The 20,484-nt window shown below is 42.7% G+C and overlaps 3 protein-coding genes across 5 annotated transcripts in view; 1 reads left to right on the top strand and 2 right to left on the bottom strand.

The window, feature by feature from the left end:
• LOC143371977 (uncharacterized) overlaps window positions 1–12,342 on the top strand; it is a 29,090-nt gene extending 16,748 nt beyond the window's left edge. For both annotated transcript variants that reach the window (XM_076817737.1, XM_076817740.1), the window contains exons 4-6: window positions 9,229–9,417; window positions 9,784–9,919; window positions 11,098–12,342. In XM_076817737.1, the coding sequence (XP_076673852.1) occupies window positions 9,229–9,417; window positions 9,784–9,919; window positions 11,098–11,236 (464 nt within the window). In that variant the 3' untranslated portion in view covers window positions 11,237–12,342. The remainder of the gene's footprint in view (window positions 1–9,228; window positions 9,418–9,783; window positions 9,920–11,097) is intronic.
• A 29-nt stretch (window positions 12,343–12,371) lies between these two features.
• Eif3a (eukaryotic translation initiation factor 3 subunit A) lies at window positions 12,372–17,474 on the bottom strand. 2 transcript variants are annotated; one of them, XM_076817028.1, is made up of 5 exons: window positions 17,294–17,474; window positions 13,908–16,589; window positions 13,594–13,817; window positions 13,269–13,531; window positions 12,372–13,001 (listed from the first exon to the last, which is right to left on the bottom strand). In XM_076817028.1, exons 1-5 carry the CDS (start codon window positions 17,340–17,342, stop codon window positions 12,905–12,907), a joined length of 3,315 nt encoding a protein of 1,104 aa, XP_076673143.1. In that variant the 5' UTR covers window positions 17,343–17,474; the 3' UTR covers window positions 12,372–12,904. The 2 variants fall into 2 exon arrangements, with proteins under 2 accessions (XP_076673143.1, XP_076673153.1); XM_076817038.1 differs by having other exon boundaries at window positions 13,914–16,589; window positions 17,294–17,473.
• Window positions 17,475–18,224: 750 nt separating this feature from the next.
• On the bottom strand, window positions 18,225–20,290 carry LOC143371781 (DENN domain-containing protein 10). The gene is made up of 5 exons (XM_076817373.1): window positions 20,094–20,290; window positions 19,808–20,004; window positions 19,309–19,740; window positions 18,612–18,729; window positions 18,225–18,536 (listed from the first exon to the last, which is right to left on the bottom strand). Exons 1-5 carry the CDS (start codon window positions 20,131–20,133, stop codon window positions 18,265–18,267), a joined length of 1,059 nt encoding a protein of 352 aa, XP_076673488.1. The 5' UTR covers window positions 20,134–20,290; the 3' UTR covers window positions 18,225–18,264.
• Window positions 20,291–20,484: the final 194 nt, after the last annotated feature.

Here is a 20,484-nt window from a genome sequence, read left to right on the forward strand (position 1 = left end):
CGTCCTTAATTTACGTAATGCTTTTTGGGGAGGTAGGGGGTCGCGAGTTCCTTACGTTTTCTTACAGAGGGGGGAGGGGAGTCAGGTAGCGTCTTACGTAATATCGTTTAACCTAATTTTCAATAAATACAAATTCTATTAAATTTTCTTCGGGAAAAGGAGTTTTAGTTTAAACTTCCCGAAACCGAATTAAACGAATTATATAAACCTTTAAAAGAAACTTCATAGCTGAAAAAAGTTAAATGTAAGAAATATTACGTATATCGAATCTTAGGAATTCTTGTACTGAGGGAGGGAGGGGGTGAGAATTCGCAAAAATTACCCTTACGTGATTTAAGGACGGCCCCTTAGGAAGGCGGTGCCTGGGTCAATTTCGACCCGCATTAATTATTCTACTACACGCATTTTAAACGACGTTCTTTTTCTTAGAACAGTAGAGTAAGTTTTCGATTTCCGAAGTCACAGCCAGCTGAGGTATTACTTATATCTCGTATGCAAGGGTAGAAGGAATTTTTCTTCTGTGTAACTTGAGATTTGGGGAGCTTCGATGATTGCAAATACCATTTTTAGAAATTTCTGTTGGCTTGTGTTCTTTGTTTAGGGGAGGGTGGAATTTTTATTTAATATGCTCCCATCGTTATCCACTGTCTTTGTGAAAATGCAGAGCATTGCATTAACCTTTTGGAGGCTATGGATGCACGTATCGTTTGTCGGAATTTATTCATTTACAGAGTTGCATGTTTTCGCGTTTCAACTAGACATTCTCTTTTATCCATCGGTACTGTTGCCATTTTCCGTGCTCGCATCTGCAGGATGTTGACCTCCGACTCGAGAGCGATAACTCTTTTCTGTGCTATTCCTTGGGTTCAAGGGGAACTCGCCTGTTCCAAGGCATCCCGAATGCGGGTTTCCAATCTAACACCAGCTGCCAATTCATCATCGAAGTTGAGTTGCACAAGTGACAACGCTTCACCTAAAACTCATTCAATCCACCGCTTGACATTTAACTCAGCGGTATGAGCGTCCATTTAATCCTGTACTCTTTGCAGGTTGCGTAAAAGCATCCTTCCAACAAGTCTACCATCTAATTAGTTAATAATCCTTTCCAGCAACGAGCCTTTCCACATCGACACTGATATCATAAACAGGAGCCAATAAAACACCCCATTTTTTCCCCCAAAAAATTATAATTTCTACTTTCCAGATCGTTCCTTCTTATTCCCTTGCTCTCTAATCTCTCGCATCTAAAATACAGCCGCTCGAGTATCCCAACATCACCTGCCCAAGTCGATCCGGATAATCGAGTTTCTGCGGTAACCGCCGCAGAAACACCAAGGGAGCGCGTTCCCTTCCGGCTGGCAGTGAATTTTTTCCCAGCTCCTTAAGCACTTAGGAAGTGTTCCCGCGGTAACGAGGCTGCTCAGAATGCTCGCGTGTCCCGTCATCCTGATACCGGAATCGTTACTGCCGTAGGAAACTGTTATCGCGGCTGTACCACGGCGCTACAATGGCGGTCAAAGCACTCGAGCGGAAACATCCGCTGCCAGTAGCATCTTACTTAGCCCTCTCGAGGCGTGCACGCTGATCCGTGTACGCACGCAGCCAACATTTGAATAACATTTCACGGGCGTAACGGGACGTCTTACGCACTTCGGTCGAGGTGTAATTTTCGCGGAACGGGACAGGCGCAAAAACTGCCCTCCCCTGGCGGCGCGGATAAGGAAATAGTTATGGAAGACTGCTCCCCCATTGATATGCAACATACAGGGCGTTCCAAAACATTTTGACACAAATCTGGGGGTGTCTAATGTCAATAGTATTTTTTTTTTTTATATATAGGTATTTGTTTGATAAATAGATATCTCAAGCTTCTAACTGATTTTTAAATTTCTTTATTTCTCTTCGAAGGGTTTGCAACGGGGGAATTGGCAGGGGAATAGAAAATCTATCACATTGTTAGCTTACAAGGGGAGGACACCGTGTGATGGACATCGATTTTGACGAGCCTTGTCCGAGCGTTTTAGTCAATAGGGCTTAATAATAGAGATATTTACGTGTAAATTATTAAAAATTTCATAGTGGCCGTGGGGTTTTAGTGGGTAAAAATCCCACCCTAATCCTGTCGCCCCCGAGGGATTCCCCTCTGGAGGAGTCGGGGAGCCTTCTGAAGATTTCCCCAAGTTAAAAAAAAAATATTTTTTTTAACGTGGAGATATCAAATGGCACTCTGACGCCTACGAAATTTTTAATAATTTACATGTAAATATCTCTATTATTAAGGCCTATTAGCTGAAACGCTCGGACACCTCAGAGTTGGGCAAAATGTAATCTAATTACAACTTACAAATTACGATTAAACTGTAATTGTGTAATTGATTACACATTATTTTCCGTAATCGTTCATTTAGATAGTTGACAAAGCAAATAGTCAACTACCTAAATTAACAATTACAGAAAATAATGTGTAATCAATTACACAATTACAGTTTAATCGTAATTTGTAATTTGCAATTAGATTGCATTTTGTCCAACTCTGGGACACCTATTTACTTTTTTGCGACATAGATTCATCGGGCCAAGGCTCATCAGAATCGATGTCTATCACATGGTGTCCTCCCCTTGTTAGAGGAATTTCAACCTTCAGAGGAATTCAATTCAAGCCTCGTCTGAAATTATTGGAGAATATTTGATTTCTCTTCGGTCCCCCGTCATTTTTCATTTCTAAATTTCTCCATCAAGAGAACGATATTAAGATCAGAGGTCTGCCACGTTGTCGATTCGAAAAGTAAACATTTCTTAGAGTTATTATTATCGTTGGAGGTAGTCGAAGGGAACGTTTGTCCCGCGTCAGTGCTTCTGTTCGAAATTTCGATTCTTCTCCGCGAAAGCTTCGTGTGGCTTCGATTATATTCAATCTACCGAGCCAATTTGCTCGGCTGACGTTTCTTTCCTCTCGCAATATATTCCCTTTTCCTGCCAACTGCTCCGTATTGGATTTCCAATCGGAGATGGCGATTCCTCGTCAGCTACTTCCGCGACATCTCGAAATTCAGACTTCTAACATTTCTTAATCCCCTTCCCACCCTTCAATCTACTCGGATGCACGGATCGGAAAACGAAGGAAAATCCACAACTCAGCCGAGTCAAAAACTGTAATCCAGTGGCATTAACGTAATGGTAATCACCGATGGCCTTGCTTTTCAAATTCGTCCTTTTAATATTCCATTTTCCTGGGGCGACGAAATTGTCCAACTGCAAAATACAAAAGTATTAAAAAAGAAAATGAGATTCTTGTAAAATAATGTTGCCATCATAGTCTGTCAAGGCAGATTTTTTAATTTAAAAAAATAATCAATTCATGGAATTTTAATATTTCTCGCGCCAAATTCCGCTCTGTAATTGTTTATTTTTTCAAAATTATAAAATTTGGCGCTTTGGTTAAAAACCCTAAAAATATTCCTAAAATCATTCATTTTCACCGTGGCTGGATGAATGTAACCTGTTCAGCAAACCTTTTTCGATAGAAACCCTTGGGAAGGGTTGATCGACTTGACAGATCATTTTTAACCGACTTCAAAAATAAACAGGTTCTCAGTTCGCATAACTTTTTTAAAATTGGTCCAAACGACTTGAGTTTTTTTTTAGAAGCTAGCGGAATTAGTTTTCTAGGTGACGTGTTTCGTCGTTTTGAAAAAAAATTCAACTGGTCGGAATAGCGAAAATCGCTGATGTCGGGAATTTCGCGATTTTCGACCTTATTCCGCGATCTTTAAACGGGTGTAGCTCAGAGCAACGTTAACCGATTTAGATGAAATTTTCAGCATGTATACAACTTACGTCAAACTACGAACGGTTTTTTTTTAATTTTCATTACAGGCTCAGAAAAAAATTTGAAAAAAAACGACCTCCACTATTTTCATCGCTATTCCGACCAGTTGCAATTTTTTTCAAAACGACGAAACACATCACCTAGGAAACTAATTCCGCTAGCTTCTGAAAAAAACTGAAGTCGTTTGGACCAATTTTAAAAAAGTTATGCGATTTTAAAGAGTGTCAACTTTCCGATGTGGCTGTATGTCAGTATGTATTACGTTTGTTCGCGATTTTCTCCGTAACTACTGGACCGATTTTCGCGAAACTTATTGCATTTAGTTTAGCTTCAATCGGCTTAGCTAATGGAGAAAGAATGGTCAAAATCGGTTCAGTAGTTTTGAAGTTACACCAAAAATAAGAAATCTCTTTCATTATTATTGGATTTGTTATTTTATTATAAACTTAAATATTTTTCTACGAAAAAATTACCAAATGTTCTTTAAATGTTGCTCTTTTAAACGCAAAAAGTTTTGTAAAATTATACGCTTCCGCTTCTTCAAAAAAAATTCACAAATATTCGCCTCTTTTCGGCCGCCTGACTAGGCATAACCCCTTAAAGAATCCCTTTAATATTTAAACATTCAGGGAGTAAACGAGTGAAAAGTGTTTGCAGAAGTTTGCGTCGAATATACCTAATTGAATTCTAAGTTCGATATTCCATTTCTCATGCACAATATTCGATAAATTAAATAAAAAATGGGAGAACGTGATTTCTCACAAAGATGGTTATTAATTGCCTCCACCTTTTTTACGGGAATACTAGAGCCTACAAAGGAACAAGCTTTTGTAAATTTAGTTGGTTTACTTCTTTTATTTCAATTTTCAACTGCGCTAAAATTCATAAAATTCGTTTCAACTTTTAACAACACGCGAAGAGGAAAATACCGGTAAAAATTTTAGGGTATTTCTCACGATTTACCGGGGAACCGGTAAACCAGTTTACCGGTATTGCAATCCCCAACTGCCACTGACGGCACTGAACCGTCACCGTTCCGACACACGTGAATCCGCCTTTACTCCGCTTCGATTCAGTCCCAAACTTTCACCTTCTAATATTCCACTACTCCATTCTCGATCTGCTCGGAGTCATAAACCAGGAAATGTAAGAGGCTCAGAAAATCCACACCGTGGAGCAACGAAGCCAACCAACCCAAGAAGTTTCGACCCACTGGCGTTAAAACTGTTAATCGTCTGACCATCAACGGCCTTAAGATCCCCATTTGCGGGAGATTTGCACCGCGTACGTGGGCAGAAAAGGCAGCCCCGTTACATTTTACTGGCGAATCCCGTATCCTCGCGCGCTGGCCCATTGGGTCGCCCGCGCGTATAGCGAGTCGAGGCTCGTTCAGCTCGCAGCGATGGGAACAATAGGGATCGTTGGCACGCGTCACGAGGGACATTTCTCTTTCATCGCGGCGACCGATAGCTTCGGAGGGGACGCTCGAACACGTACCAACCCGTGAACGATCGCGTATGTAACGACGGTCGCGTGCACTACACGAGGAGTATCAATACGTGAGGTCAATAACAGCCTGCAATCGAGCACTCGACCTATTGGTATGCGTGTCGCAATCGAATCGTTGTAATCGCTTATTAATCTCCTCTGTTGACTTCGCTGTGGGGACAATGGTAGGGGAGGGGCGGAAAAGTTAATCGAGACACGCGGGGGCTGTGTCGGTTGCGATTCACCTGAGTGTTTATTAATCCTCTGGTCACGGTAAACACATGCAGGTATGCAACTGGTAGATGTAGTCGGGCGGAGAACGCACATGGGCGTTCAGGTGTATGAGGACTGAATGGGAATGTAGGAATTCCGCATGTGGCGTGGGGTAAGTGGTTCAGTCTTCGAACCCTAAGTATCATAGTGTAACACCCGTGTTACACGAATTGAAAGAATCGTGCGCGCCATTTAGGGGCTTTTTCGTAAACTTTAAAGCGTCACTTTAGTATTACCATATGTAACAAGTGTTTTTAGGGCAGAAATATATGCGTAGGAATTCTACTGTGATAGACTATCTCGTATTGATTACACCTCTTAATTTCGCCAGGGTCACTGAAAGTACCAGGTGAATGATAATTTTTTCTCTCGATTATTTCGGTTTTGCTTTTTCAATAAATTTCATGTCGAACATAACGATGTATGTAACACTAGTGTAACATTCTGCAGAAACTAGCATTGGCTTAACATTATAGTACATAGGTACATTTATGTATGGTTTAACAGTGGCGTTATATCCACATTTTTCCATTTATATAAAAAACTTACACTAGGAATTTTTTGCTCACTTTTACGATGAAGTTTACAGAGTTTACTGTTCTAAAGTTTTTAGGTGACAGACAAACACACAAACACTTTCTGCTTTATATATTAAGATTTTACGGGTTTGTCACAAACATTTAGATACCCTTTTATCCAGATTTAATATTTAACCTAATCCGATTTACATAGCATACCGATGCCATAGCACCGAATACTAAAAGTCATTTATCTCAGAACCACCTTTCGACCAGATACGCCTATTCGAATTAACACGGCAGTAATCTAGTGCTGATCACCATTATGTCCTGTTGCAGTAAAAAATTTGATACCACTGCAAAAGAAATGTTAAAAGCCTCGAATGGAGATTGCGGAGAATTTCTCCTTAGGATTTCGCAAACGAAATGGTTGACAGTGGTTCGTGGGACACCCACGCGCGTGTGAACACACACGCGACCGAGGGAAGAAAAGGAGGGCCGGGGGAGAGATTCCGTCCACGAGAGACGGCCGTCTGTTATAACAATAGAAGCCAGAAACTGGTTTCTGAACGTGGAAAAATCCTCGACCGTGCCGCGTGGTCGACTTTCACGTGCTCGGCTACTCCCGTATCATCGAGGCAGTTGCTGACCACGGGGAACATTTAAAATCCCTTTGCCTGGAAAGTAGTCGCGGCGAAGGAAAGTTCTGTATCGTGTTTCCTCCGAGACACCACCGATCTCAAACCACTCGAGCCCATTTCTGCCGATAACACAAGGCTGCGAAATTGGGGGTCGTAAAATTTTTTTTAAAAAATCTATGCTGGGTTTTACGGAAATTTGGACTTCTACGTGCAAAAATAACTGAGATTTGCTCCATCACGTATAGGTTTTTTTCATAATTTGATTTCATGATCAGGGGCGGATTTTTGTGTAGGTTAAGTAGGTCGCAATTTTGGAGAGAGACAATTTTGAGGCGCGTAAATTTTGAGGGGCAGCAAATTTTGGAGCGGTAAATTTTAGGGGAGCGACAAATTTCGAGGGGCGCAAATTTGGGGGAGCAACAATATTGCGGGGTGGCAAATTTTGGGCAGCGGCAAATATTGAGGGGCGCAAATTTTGGGGGGTGCAAATTTTGGGGAGTGACCAATTTCGAGGGGTGCAAATTTGGGGGAGCAACAATATTTCAGGGTGGCAAATTTTGGGCAGCGGCAAATATTGAGGGGCGCAAATTTTGGGGGGTGCAAATTTTGGGGAGTGACCAATTTCGAGGGGCGCAAATTTGGGGGAGCAACAATATTGCGGGGTGGCGAATTTTGGGCAGCGGCAAATATTGAGGGGCGCAAATTTTGGGCAGCGGCAAATATTGAGGGGCGCAAATTTTGAGGGGTGCAAATTTTGAGGAGCGACCAATTTTAACCGAAAGAAGTTGGAAAATATTTAAACATAGGCACTTGAGATAACTTTAAAAACAATTCGCTTTTTTTCATGTAGCCACTTAGCAGAACTCACATATGAGTAGCCATATTGAATTAATTTTGAACTTGTCACGATTCTTTTCCACTAAAATATTTGATATTTCACGAAAAAGACGGCAGACGCTTGTTAGCCTAGGGGCACCAAGTTTCGAAATCCGCCCCTGTTAACGATTTTATGTTGTAATATATGCAATTAAATAAAGTTAGTAGTGAAAAATTACTAACCTCACAACTGCCTGTAAAATTTTTATTGCGTTCCTGGAATGCAGCACCCAAAAATTAAATGCAGTTGAAATATTGAAAAAGTTTTTTCATCGCAGGCCTGTCCTTCCAATACTATGTCGCATCGGATCATATAAAAAATTTATATCAATCTAGCACCAATTCTACTAATTTTCTGTAAAAAGTGGTAATCTAAGAGACTGGAAAAAAAGTTTCTTTTTAAAATCACGTGATCCAAGATCCGAATTTCTGTTACTTTAGAAAGAGTTTTCTGCGTGATTTTTTTTTACAAATAGTACTGGGAGCCTTCCAATTCGTCACGGTAAGAGTTCGGAAAAAAAATTATTTCCCTGGCGAAGAAATTCGTCGGACGGAGAAGTTCGTGCGTTTCAGTGGGAAAGATAAATATTTTCTGCGCTAGGAACAGGTATTTTAAAGCGATGCCAGGGAAGAGGTACACTCGAGGAATTCCTCGGGTGTCCTTTTGTGGACGCGAGCTGTTAGCCTCGGCAATTCGCCGAGAAACTCGCCCCCGAGCTAATTAAACAGTCCGTCGTTATTTGCGGTGCAATATAACTTGAACTGGCCAAAGGAAGGGTATTTGCCGCGCGCTTAATTATTCATCAGCTGCTACGATCATTTCAATTTGCACGCGGATCCGCTGCGATCCCGTGCGCTTCGAAGGGGACGTGTTTCAAAGGGAAGGAGCATTTTTGCTTTTCGCCGTTTGATAAGGATAAACTTTTGCTGTAACGCTGACAAAATACCGTGTAGGTGGTAGCAACTGTGCAGGCTAAGTTTCGAATAGATTTATGTAAGCAGAAATATTTTAATTCTGGAAAGGGGGGAGGGGGCGGTTATTATAAATAAAATTTCTATAATAATATACCTAACCCCTCGATTATACCGCTGTGCTTACAATAATTCAATTCTCCAATTTCTTAGAGATATATCAGTTTAATTCTGTTCGCACTCATCTCGAAATGAGCTTTTATATTAAGCTTCAATCTTGCTGTCTAAAGTTCTTATGGCTTCCGAGCCGTAATACCAAGGATAAATAACATATTATTATACTATTTGATATTTACGGTGGGTCAAAATGGCCTCTGTGTCCGCCAGCCGACGGTTAATGCTCAGTGGTTCGTTTCAGCGCCCCTCCATTTTGTTTTTCCCAACGACGAACTGATATTTAAATTCCCTTAACCTTAAACGGCTTAAATAAGAAGCTCGTTGAGCACGCAGCACGCCAGTGCTCGTTTTTACGACCGAATAAAGTACACATACCCATGGTAATAAACTTGGACCATCGAATGTTATTGCTACGTAGTAGCGGAAAGAACGAGGATAGTTAACAGGTTTCTAGCGGACGCTGCCATCCGAGAGGAGGTGGCCGTGGAAAATAATTTTAAACGTTTCGTTGCAGTGCCGCAGATGATCCGACAAGATCCGACGGTTATGTCCTGGGGACTCTGGATCAGCACGCTGACGACCACTTCAGCGGCCCTCGTCACCGCGGGTCTCGCAGCTCTCCTGGCTGTTCTGAACACGGCCACGTCGCCGAGGTCGAAAATCCTCTCCGATCCAGGAGTGTACTTCATAAACATTCTAACCTGTAAGTTCCCTCAAACGGTTCGTCACGAAGTGCTTCGTCCAATCGCCCGAAAGTCCGAACCTCCTCGCGTCGATATAATTTAGCAATGGACAGAGAAAGTCAAGAGCACCAAAAACGCCGAAACGGGCATACGTGCACGAAGCTGAACGCACACACGTGGAAAAGTCACTTGCGCGCAGACTCGGTCGCACGCCCAAAATATTTGCCGAGCGGAACACTTACACCTACAAATATTTACCGAGCAAGGATTGCACGCGTAATATTTGACGGAGCACACTGGCGAGGGGAATGATTAAATACTACGAGGGCGAACAGTAAGAGAGGCGAGCGTGGACTGTTAACTAAAACGGTATTTGTTTTTTTTAGTATTAATGTGCCTGGCGAGCACGAGCACTTGGCTGGCGCAGTATTACACGAAGCTGTACTTCAACGTGCTTCCGAAGGAGGACATCGACAATATGTGGACCAGCGAGGGCTCCGCCGAGCTCGGTTATTCGTTTTGGTAATAGTCCCCTCTTTTATGCTCTCGGCCCGGCGGCGGTGGGGCGTCGCGTGGTATACGAAGATACACAAGTCAGGCGAGCTGCAACGATGATTCCATGTTTCATGGCTGGCAAGTTCTAAGGCGCACTGTCCGCCGCGATAGATGGCCCTCGACTTTTCCCAAAGAATTGATGCTGACAGTTCGACGGGGAATAGTATGTATGGGGAGAAGCGTCGTTTCAATCTTAATATTGTATCAGGTTTGGTTCCTGTCTTGCTGGGACTTCGCATGAGCGGTTGTTTCGCTGTGGTGAAGCATTTGCTTGTTTAATTCAGGATGTTGAACGTTATTATCTTATACCTATGATCGTTAAGCCGTTGATAATTATAGGGGACATAATACAGAGTTTTGAGACTCTTTTCTGTAAGTGAAATCAAGATTACAGAGGGCTTTGAGTGTGAGGAGCTTTTCAAGGTAGATAGGCAGTAAAAGTGAAAAAGAGAACGCGCCTAAAAGACCTAAGAACATACCAGATCAATTTTTAAGCAACCCAAATTTGTACGAGCAGAACTAGGGCATAAGTAAGGTCATCTTGTAGAGAGGTTCTCCTTTGGCTTTCATTCCCTGTTCTTCTTATTCGCGATTATTTCTAAAATAATTTTTTTTTTGGAGAGGCGCCAAACATTTGTCGCATACACACCGACAAACACCACGCGCCCGGCTTGTAGATAGGGTTAATAATGAGCGTAATATTAGTCATTCTTTGTACGATACTTTTAATCACAAAGTAGCTGGAAGTTTGTCTACTTATACATATGACTTTAAGAATGAGAAATTAATCAAACAAATATTAAATTCAATTACAATCTTACTCATAAGTCAATGCGACACTTAAATTCTGGTGTACAAAGTTTCAACTATAATTAGCCAGATAGCATCACTTGAAAGAACTGCGCGAGTTGTTGATCTTATCCTACTAATTGAAGGTCAGATCCGGTTTCTCCTATGAAGAATTTAACGCGATTACCATTCTCTTCCAGTCAAGTGTTGCAATATGAACTCTCTACCCTATCTCCAGGGTCTCACAAGGAACTTCAGGTTCCACGCGATGCCGAACTCGTTAACTGGTGCTCGATGCACGATGCTGGATCTTTTTAGACGCATCCATGTCGCTTATTCAACCGTTACTGTTCCAGGTTGGTCGTGTGTGCTGGCGTGGTGCATTTGATCAGCATAGCATTGGTGGGCTGGGGCTCAGGCCGGGACAAGATTGAGCGTCTGGAGGCGATCCCCGCGATGGAAGAGAAGACGGCCGCTGCAATAATGCTGTACTGAGTCCCAGGACTCTGGCGTAGATTCGAGCAGGGATCCGTTAAGGCAATCAAAGGACGCCCGTGTCTTGAGCGCGGACAGAGCCAACCGGGAGTCGATCGTGCAGGAAGAAAACTGCAATGTGTTTTGTACAGTTCCTAGATGTTGGCATACATATTTAGCCTCTCCGAGATAAACGAGTTAACACTATTAGCGTCGAATTTTCAAACAGAATCTGCCTGCCATGCGCAAAAAATGAGAGGCAACGCTGGGATGAGAAGTTTGATAAAATCGACTGCGAACGCCTTGGAGTATGCAATCGCAGAACGATTTTCCGTCGAATTCTTTTATTCAAAAGCATAATGGCGACTGAGGTTGCGGAAATTGTCGAGCGAGGAAACCAGGGCATGTGAACATTTGGAGAAACTTGTAGCGTGTCCCGCGTTAGTGCGCGCATCGTTGAGCAATATTATAATTTCAAATATTAAATTCGATGAATATTTCATCGCGTACAATACAAGTGCGTCGATGACACGGCCGCAGGCTCGTTCTAGCGTAACGCCGTTGCACTCAATTACGCTGTCATTGATTTTAGTTAATCCACTTGCTGCCTAACCGTTATTAGTACTTCTCTGCCGTACCGTTGTCTAGGAACTTCGAACTTCACGCGACACGATTGAAACTGAAGGAAATTAAACGTGAGAATGAATCGTGGCACATCTTGTCATTTTAACAGCTAGAAGTCGTTCGCTAGTATACTAAGCTTCCATAGGATGTAAATAGAAACGGAGTTTGATACTCTGTAGTGATTTATTTATTACGTATAGTATCTTAATTATTAACTATATCATAAATCTAATAAAACAATTAAAAAGACAATACGAGTAAGATTCATAGATCTTTTCACTTATACCATTAATAAAGAGGTCGGCTCTTATGCTTCCGAAATTGATGATGCTGGCGTGTATCATACAAGCGAGAATCGTTGCCATGAACGTGTGCAGAGGAGTAGTATTATGATCCTTCATTGTCACACAACTGTTTCTGCTACTTTCTTTCCGCCTTCCTGTTTCCGAGGGAGAGGTATCACACGTCACATTCCGGTTTATATATATTTATATATATATGTATATGTATAAAAAAAAAATTATTGTAAGACTTAGGATTACGAGAACTTTATTGATGTTTTGAGACTTTTCTTAATCTCCGCCATTAGGTCACCTAGCCAATTCAATTTGTCCGGCGGTCATATAAATTCTGCTCTGTACATTAATTCATATTATACATAACGATGCGATGCACTAATTAACATGTATAACTGTTCAGTATTTCTTTACAAGTTCGATACATGTCGAAACACAGTGTGGTCGATTTAGAAAATTGCTGCAGCAGGTTTTAGAAAAATCATACAAAACTCAATCACATTGTCGTCTATTAATATTACATTTTTCCCATTCCATCGCTTGCATTCGTGTGTGAATTGGCTACGATCGATCCATTTTTGTGCTCTTTTCTTGTTCTTTTTTTTTTCTTTAAAAATTGTTACCAGTATGTCGGAGAGAGACGAAGCGGCGCACAAAACAGTAGAGTTGGGCCCGTCGGTAACGCCAGGCGAAAGTCTAACTGCGCATTACGCACTGTTCTCGAAGAATAATAAACGGTTGCTTCTATAGGTAGATTTCGTGTCCTAGGTTAACGCCGGCTAACCTGCGACCAACCATCGTCCTCTGCTGGTCGTCTTCTTTCCTCGGGCTTAGGTGGCAGTCTGTCCTCCTTGGGATCGTCTCGCCTACGTAACACGGCAATATTTAGAGATCGTTAGCGATCGATTATAAGTTTTTTTTCACAGTGCATTCATATAAAGCTGTATATATCCCAGGTATATTAACACTTTGAGGGGCGTAAGCGGTCGTTTTTATTAGGAAAACTTTTGTATCTTCGATTACCTGTCCAGAAGATATCGACGTGAGAACACGCCGACGCCACGCAAAGTGTTAATCGCTGCAATCGAATGCTGCACGCGTTGCCTTAGCCACTAATGGAGGTGCACGCTTACTTTTCCTCGCGTCTCGGCAACTCTCGAGGAGAATTTTGTATCGTGTCGGTCTTGTCGCGCCAGTTTTGACTGCTATTCATGTTACGCATCGGGGGTTCACGGCGATCGTCACGACGATCCTCACGGCGATCTTCACGGCGATTGTCACGACGATCATCGCGGCGATCATCACGACGATCGTCACGGCGATCGGACATCCTGCCGCGGTTACGAGATCCATCCGACATCGGATCCCGCGGGATTTCGCGAGGAGCATCGCGCATCTGTGAAGGTACATAAATTTAGTCGATGTTCCACTCCTCGAAGATTTCGTTTATGTACTTACCGGGCGTCCGTCTATCCCACGATCTGCATTTTCTATTTTGTCCCTGTCCCTGTCTCTCGCGTCGTCTTTGTCGTAGTCGTCTCTCCTCCATCCATCGTTAATTTCCTTCTTCGGTTTCTCTGTCTCGTCCTTTCGCCACTTGTTCTCGCGTCTCTTCCAGCGATTCGACTCATCCTTCAAGCCGTCCTCTTTCGTTTCGAATGGACGCCGCCAAGACATCTCCGCTGTGATCACAGGAAAGAGCCAATCGATTATATAAACTGGCGAGTCTCGGTAATTACTCTACAAAAGTAAAATAAATGTCTAAGTAGTACACTTACCTTGAGGTTTCTCTTGCGTCCGAGGACGCTCCGGCCCGCGTCTCCATGTGTCCGTCATGTCCTTGTTCTTTTGCCTCTCCTCCTCCAGCTTTCGTTCTATCTCAGCTTCCCTAGCTCTAGTGATCTCCGCCTGCCTCTCGATCTTAGCCAAACGTTCAGCCTCCTTGGACTCTTCGTCGGCGCGCTTTTGCCTCTCCTCTTCTTCCTTCTTGTTCCTCTCCTCCTCCACGCGTCGCTTCTCTTCCTCCTGCTTGATATGCAGCTCCTCCTGGCGTCTTCTCTCAAGGGCCTCGGTACGCTCCTTCTCCCATTTAGCTTTACGCTCGGCCTTTCGCTCCATCTTACGTTTCAATAATCTACCGGCCTTCTCCTCGTTCATGATCTTCTCGAACTCCTCCAGCTTGTCTAGATAAATACTCTTACGCTCGGCCAGAATCTTCGCTAAGAACATGTCGTGATCCTCCTTCATCCTCGCCATGCGCTCACGAGTCGCGACAGCCTGCTGCCTCTCCTCGATGGCCGCTGCGATCCTTTCGGCCTCCTGTTGCTCCCAGCGTTGCTTCGCCAGCTCCATCTTCTCCTCGACCGCCTTCTCCAGTAACGGTATCTCCTCCAAACGTTTGGCACGCTCCAGGTAATCAATCTTCTTCTCCTGAGACTTGAGCTTCTGCTGCATCTCCCGCCGCTCCTTCTGCAGCTCCTCCGCTTCGCGGGCCGCGATTTGTTCCGCGTCCAGCTTCTTGATCTCATCCTCGTCTAGTTTCTTCAGCACCTTCTGGCCGTGACTAGTTTGAGAGATCTGTTGCATTTTCTCCTTCAAATGCCGGTCCTTGATCTGTTGGATCTCGCTCTGCTGACGCTTCCTCTCCCGTTCTTCCCGCTCCTGCTCGAGCCTCTTCTGTTCCGCTAACATCTGCTGCCTCTGCAATTCCTCCAGTCTCCTCATCTCCTCCTCTTCGCGGACGGTGTTGATGTGTTCAATGTACTCCTTCCTTTCCTCTATGATCTTATGCCTTCCTAGGATTCTCTGGTGTTCCTGTATCTTAGTCTTGTGGTAGTGGCCTACCATGGCAGTGCGTACTTTCTCTCGCTCCATCTTCTTCTTATTAGGATTAATGATATTAATCGCTCTGTGGAGTACAGTCGCCATATTTACAAGCTGACAACGAATTTGCTCCGAAGGCATCGCTTGCAGAACCGGACCATCAGGATGATCCTCCCTCTGCGCCTCCGAGAGGTCAACGCCGAAGTGCACGCACGTCTTCCCATGGTTGATTCTTATTTGCATGTCGTTGTACCTTACGCAGTCGACCAAGAGGCGCTCCAAATGAAAGTCTGTCGTGAACTTGGCAAGTTCTAGAAGCCTGGAAAATTGTATAGTTTGGTAAACCTGCGATATTTGATGGACAAGGCGCACTAGCGTTACGTCTTGCAACGCGGGGACATATTGAGCCAAAGGATTGTTCTCGTCTGTCTGCAGCGTCTGAATAACAGAATCTACTCGATTGCACAGCTCCAGAGGATGAAATTCAACCTCCAGCCAGGAGTACAATTCCTGCAATTGCGGAGCTGCCAAGTTTACAATGTTCAAGCGCACGATATCTTTGAGCAACGAGACTCTCGACGGTGGCTGAGTGAGCCCTAAGAGCGTCGCGAGCTTCTGAGCTTTCTCTAACGGGCTTTTGTCCGTTTCGATGAAACGATCAAATTCCGGGTGGGCCGATGGCAGTGGAATAGATAGCGTAGCCAACAAAACCCGGTTGCCCATTCTTTGCTGCTCTTCTACAGACATGTTCTTCTTCATCTCACGGGAGAGCTGCAGTAGCTTAAACAATGCAGCAGCGTGGAAGAGATAATTCCCGGCTTTCCAGAAAACCATAGCCAACTTTTGGTAATAGTTAGCCATGGTCTTCGGTACCAGCAGCTTTTTAGATAAGTTCATCATGCCGTGCACATCTTCGGAGGACTTGAAAGCCTCTTGCCACAGTTCCATCTGTATCGCAGAGTCCAGCTGATTCAATCGCGTTTCCAAGTTCAGCTGCTGCGTCTCAGCTCTGTTCATGGAAACGTTCGAAACGAGCGGCGGTAATTTACAAATCTCTTCTAAATGCTTCCTCAACTTTTCGCAGAGCTTACGAAATTCAGTCTTACGGTTGTATTCAAGGCAGAACTGGAAGGCCATGCGCGCGATGTCGTGGTACAGTGTCTCGACGTGCGCGTTGGTCCTCAGTAGTTCCAAGCACTGGCAATAAGACTCCCACAGAAACTTCACCCACGGCGTCAAGATAGTGCGGTCGCTCCTATCTTGCGCGTCCTCTCCGCTGACCGCAGACAGCAGAATACTTTCGGGCGTAGCCAAGTTGTCAAGATCGTCTATATCTATAACAGCCTGCTGGCTTTGCTTCCGCGCTTGGTTCGTCTTCTCTTCCGCCATCCGTAAGTAGCCGCGTATCACGTTCTCTAGACTTCCAACGTTCACGGACTGGAACATGTTTCGATACTGAAACAGGCCCTCCTTTGCTATGTGCGATTTCTTCAGCTCCACGCAAAGGTCCAGGTATTTGAACATAATCGGTTCCAAAACCGACTCCGACCAGTTGTACGTCCATTTTTTATTGCGGAAGACTTCTTGTAATGTATCTAATGCTCGAGCAGGTTTCCCTACCTCGATGAACTCTGTTTAAAAAAAAAAGGAATCATACATATGGCTGCGGCCCCGCTGTACACATTTAATTAACAACCTCGCTCCGCAACAATCAGACATCACAGTTACTACTAACTCATCTGAAGCTACATTGCAAAATACTATCCGTTATTTACGTAACAGGCAAATAAATAGACACACGCATCCCCAAAGTCAGTTCAATGATACTGCCGCAAAGAAACCTCGAGTAAACATACTCCTAACGTCCGACGTAAAAACAAAAATTCATTTTCTTCTCAGCACGGATGAACGCACATACCACGTGAATTTATTTAACGCAAATGAATATTTCTCTCATTCGCGTAACGCCGCCCGTGGAAGCCTCGACCGTTCGACTTCTACAATTTCTTTTGTAATGGTTATCCGCGATCCGTTCTCTTCCGACCCATGCAGCTTGCATAATTATATCGCGGCTACATATGGTTGGATAACGGTAATATTTTGGAGAGAAAAAAAAAAGATAAGACAGACGTGACTGCAGGCGGACTCGAATGTATACGACAAGTAGAAATATCGTTCACGACGATGAACCAGTGCCGCAGAGACGCGCGGTCTGGCGAGGCAGCGTGGGTCGCTGAGGATTCGACACGCGCTGGGGCAACGGACTTTTTCCGGCCGTAGATTAAATGCCTATCGGCCATGTCACATAGGCTTGGTGCAAAAGTGGTATACGTACCGTTCGCTCTTTTCAGAGCGTTTTCAGGTCTCTGCCCGTAACGCGCCATTTTCTCGCACGAATATGGTTAATTTCACACCATACAAGCTATCGGGAAATCCGGTAAGTCTGCGTGGAAAATCTGGGATCTATACTTAAGACGGCACGACGTTTGTCACGACGGACCTCGACCGCGTGTACCGGATGAAAGGCGGCCACTATGGGAAAATGGCTTCCCGTAATATGTGAGTCAAATCAGGTAACTCGGCTCGGCAAATGTCCCCGAAATAGTCGGCAGAGGCAGCGAGACACTTGGCAAAAATGCAAATCGGTTTGTCGCGAAATTAATTGGCGCTAATGCTTTCGCGATAGACTCGTATCTATTATTATGCTTGTGTCAATTGTACGCGAAGAAGGGTAACAAGTGGGCTTGGCTTGGCACGAGATTTCCTAAAGGTCGTTTTTCAATGTAGCGGTTAGAAATTAAATTAATCGCGCTGCAACTTTATTAGAGATTTTTCAACGTTTTTGAATAATGCAATTTCGGGTAAGCTTCAGTTAAACTTGAATTAAAAAATAATTGTAAGGATATTGGAATTGATTAATTTATTAGCAATGTTTGCAGTTCGAAAGTCGAATATTGAGTGTTTTTAAACAAATCGTAGCTGCTACGATATTTATAACTGAAAATGTGCGATGGGAATATTGAAATGTAAACTTGGCGGGATGGAAGTGTATCGTGCGCGGAGGAAATGCGCAAACGTCCCTTTTCTTACGAACTCAAATTTGTTTAGTTCCCTTTTCAAGGTAAAATAAGGTCGATTGATAGTTAGAGTGTTTTTTGGCTCAATTATGTGTATTCAATAGAGGATACTGTTTAGTTATTGAATGGTACGTTTGTTTAAATCGTTGCTTTGTGGTGGAAATATGAAATACTAGAATTATTGAGGTATTCGTGTTGAATGAATATATTTACAAGAGTATACAGTGGATCACAGTAGAAATAAATTCTCTGCAACGGCCAAGTTGATTAGAAAATTTTCCACAGCTGGTGGCAAATTCTTTTCTTTCAATGTCTGCGCAGATATCATCTTCCTTCCGTCAGGTCCTTGAACTATGGCTAAGGATGTTAGTTGGTTCAAGAGGTCTTGGGTTTTATCATTTATTTCTGATATTATTTGGGATTCCGTGTAGGATTGATTCTCGCATAATTGAACCATGAACAGAGCTATTTCTTTGTGTGTTTTTGTCATTGTAAGGCTTTCTGAAAAGAAGATGGTATTTATTCATTCGAAATGGTCAATGGAATTGGAATTTTTTCAAATATATCGCTCTTTACCCTTCGCGTGCGAAGCGACGGTAATTTCTCTGGCCGGAATGTTTACAAGTAGATCGAACAGGTCTATTCTGGACGAAATAGAACTATTTCTGCAGCCCGCAATATAATACGAATGACTCTGTAAAAAGTTCGTTAATTTGAAATTCGTTACAATATTAAACTTATATACAGGGTGCTACTCTACTGATAGTCAATATTCTAGGGGTTGAATATACAGGCGAAAATAAGACGAAAATCAAGGGTGACGAAATGACAGTAAAGGCTTCCTTTGCGAGAAAGAATTTGCACGCGTATTTAGCTGAAAATCAAAGTTAATTTTCTCGAAAACGAAGCTTTTACCACAATTTCGTCACGCTTGATTTTTGTCTTATTTTCGCCAGTATAATCACCCCCTAGAGTATTGACTATCACTAGAGTAACACTCTGTGTATGCTGATCAATCGCAAATTAATGTTTAAAGAAATAATGATTTTGGACGATGAAATTTTTTTGTTTATAATTTTTAGCTCGAATAGTAATGATTGGATAAACAAACAGCAAATAGAAAAAATGTGTGTCGTGACCAGCTGTACAACACTATATTTTTTAAAATTCAATTTAACAACATTTAATTTTCCAATCTTTCTTAGCGTTCGGACAATAATTTTTCCCATTTTCGAGCGCTAGTCCCCTCATTGCATCCGACCTTTCAATTTACCTTTAATTCTGCCAGCTCGTCGTCAACGAGGTCAACCCAGGGAAATAAATTATCAGTGACTTTACGATGCTTCATTAACGCGGGGAATATTCTAATCCATTTCAAAAGTTGTTCCAAGCTGTGGTGGTAGACTATTATCCTTTTCTTTAAAAGAAGAGCTGTGTATATTAGGATCGTTTCTAATTCAAAAGCTTTAATCAGTTCCGTGATGTTAGTGTTCACAGAAAAGCAATGACTGTTGAAGTCATCCGAAACGAACGTTCCATTCTCTTGGGTAGAGCAGGATCCTTTCGTAAACACCGAAAGGTACAACTGCAGGATTTCTGTTGGTTTGCCAGTCTTGCAATACATTTTGCTAAGCACCCTTGAAAGTACCTCATATTTTCTTGGATTAAAGTCTTTCGCAAATAAAACCAATGCGAACTGTTTTACCTGTAAGCATGTATCTATTAAATATAAATATTCAGCTACTTTACGATCCAAAGAAATCGTAACTTACCTTTGGTAATTTATCCGAGTCAAACACCTCGCTACAGTGTATATAAAACCAATCATTTTTGTGCCTCGAAAACACAAACACTTGTGATGAATTATGCTCTAATTCCAAGTTACATTTCCTCGCGACAAGAGCTTTTTGCGATTCCGAAATTATTGGGTACGACCACGTCCATAATATATCGCCATTGGAATCTTTTTCTGAAAGTTTTTAAGAAAATAACAGACACCGAAGAACATAATGACGCATATACATCATTGTTTATTATTATCAGCGTAATAAAGACTACCAATTATGCTACAAGACAGCAAATCTGTAAGTGGAGCCATCTCAAAAAAGTGTTATCGATAGATTCACCCATCAAAATACTTTAAAGTAACTGGGATTACTGATCAATTGATTTCCGTCAGGTTCCGTCAAGTTTGACATTTTTTAAGGTTATGTTTGACACGACTAAAGGGTATTGTCACACGTTAATCTGAACAGAATTACCAGTTGAGAATCAGCCTTTAGCTCTATGTACATTAACGAATTCAAAATTTCGCGCCCTTGAGTACCTCGCGCGATTCTTCGCCTGTCTTCTACATATTTAAGAGATAGGCATTTACAGAAACTACAATTATTCAAAGATTAACTTATATTTCTGCTAAAATATACATAAATATTGTTTGTTACAGGAA

The sequence above is a fragment of the Andrena cerasifolii genome, chromosome 1 (assembly GCF_050908995.1).
Source record: "Andrena cerasifolii isolate SP2316 chromosome 1, iyAndCera1_principal, whole genome shotgun sequence".
Taxonomy (NCBI): Eukaryota; Metazoa; Arthropoda; class Insecta; order Hymenoptera; family Andrenidae; genus Andrena; species Andrena cerasifolii.

What these genes read in the sequence shown, in the direction of transcription:
- Eif3a (XM_076817028.1), bottom strand. Translation starts at nt 17,342, where the DNA reads ATGGCGCGTTACGGGCAGAGACCTGAAAACGCTCTGAAAAGAGCGAAC. An exon ending in GTGGGATAGACGGACGCCCG is followed by an intron (nt 13,532 to 13,593) that starts GTAAGTACATAA and finishes GTACCTTCACAG; the next exon opens with ATGCGCGATGCTCCTCGCGA. An exon ending in TTGCCGAGACGCGAGGAAAA is followed by an intron (nt 13,002 to 13,268) that starts GTAAGCGTGCAC and finishes CGTGTTACGTAG; the next exon opens with GCGAGACGATCCCAAGGAGG.
- LOC143371781 (XM_076817373.1), bottom strand. Translation starts at nt 20,133, where the DNA reads ATGGCTCCACTTACAGATTTGCTGTCTTGTAGCATAATTG. An exon ending in GCTGTCTTGTAGCATAATTG is followed by an intron (nt 20,005 to 20,093) that starts GTAGTCTTTATT and finishes AAAAACTTTCAG; the next exon opens with AAAAAGATTCCAATGGCGAT. An exon ending in ACTCGGATAAATTACCAAAG is followed by an intron (nt 19,741 to 19,807) that starts GTAAGTTACGAT and finishes ACATGCTTACAG; the next exon opens with GTAAAACAGTTCGCATTGGT.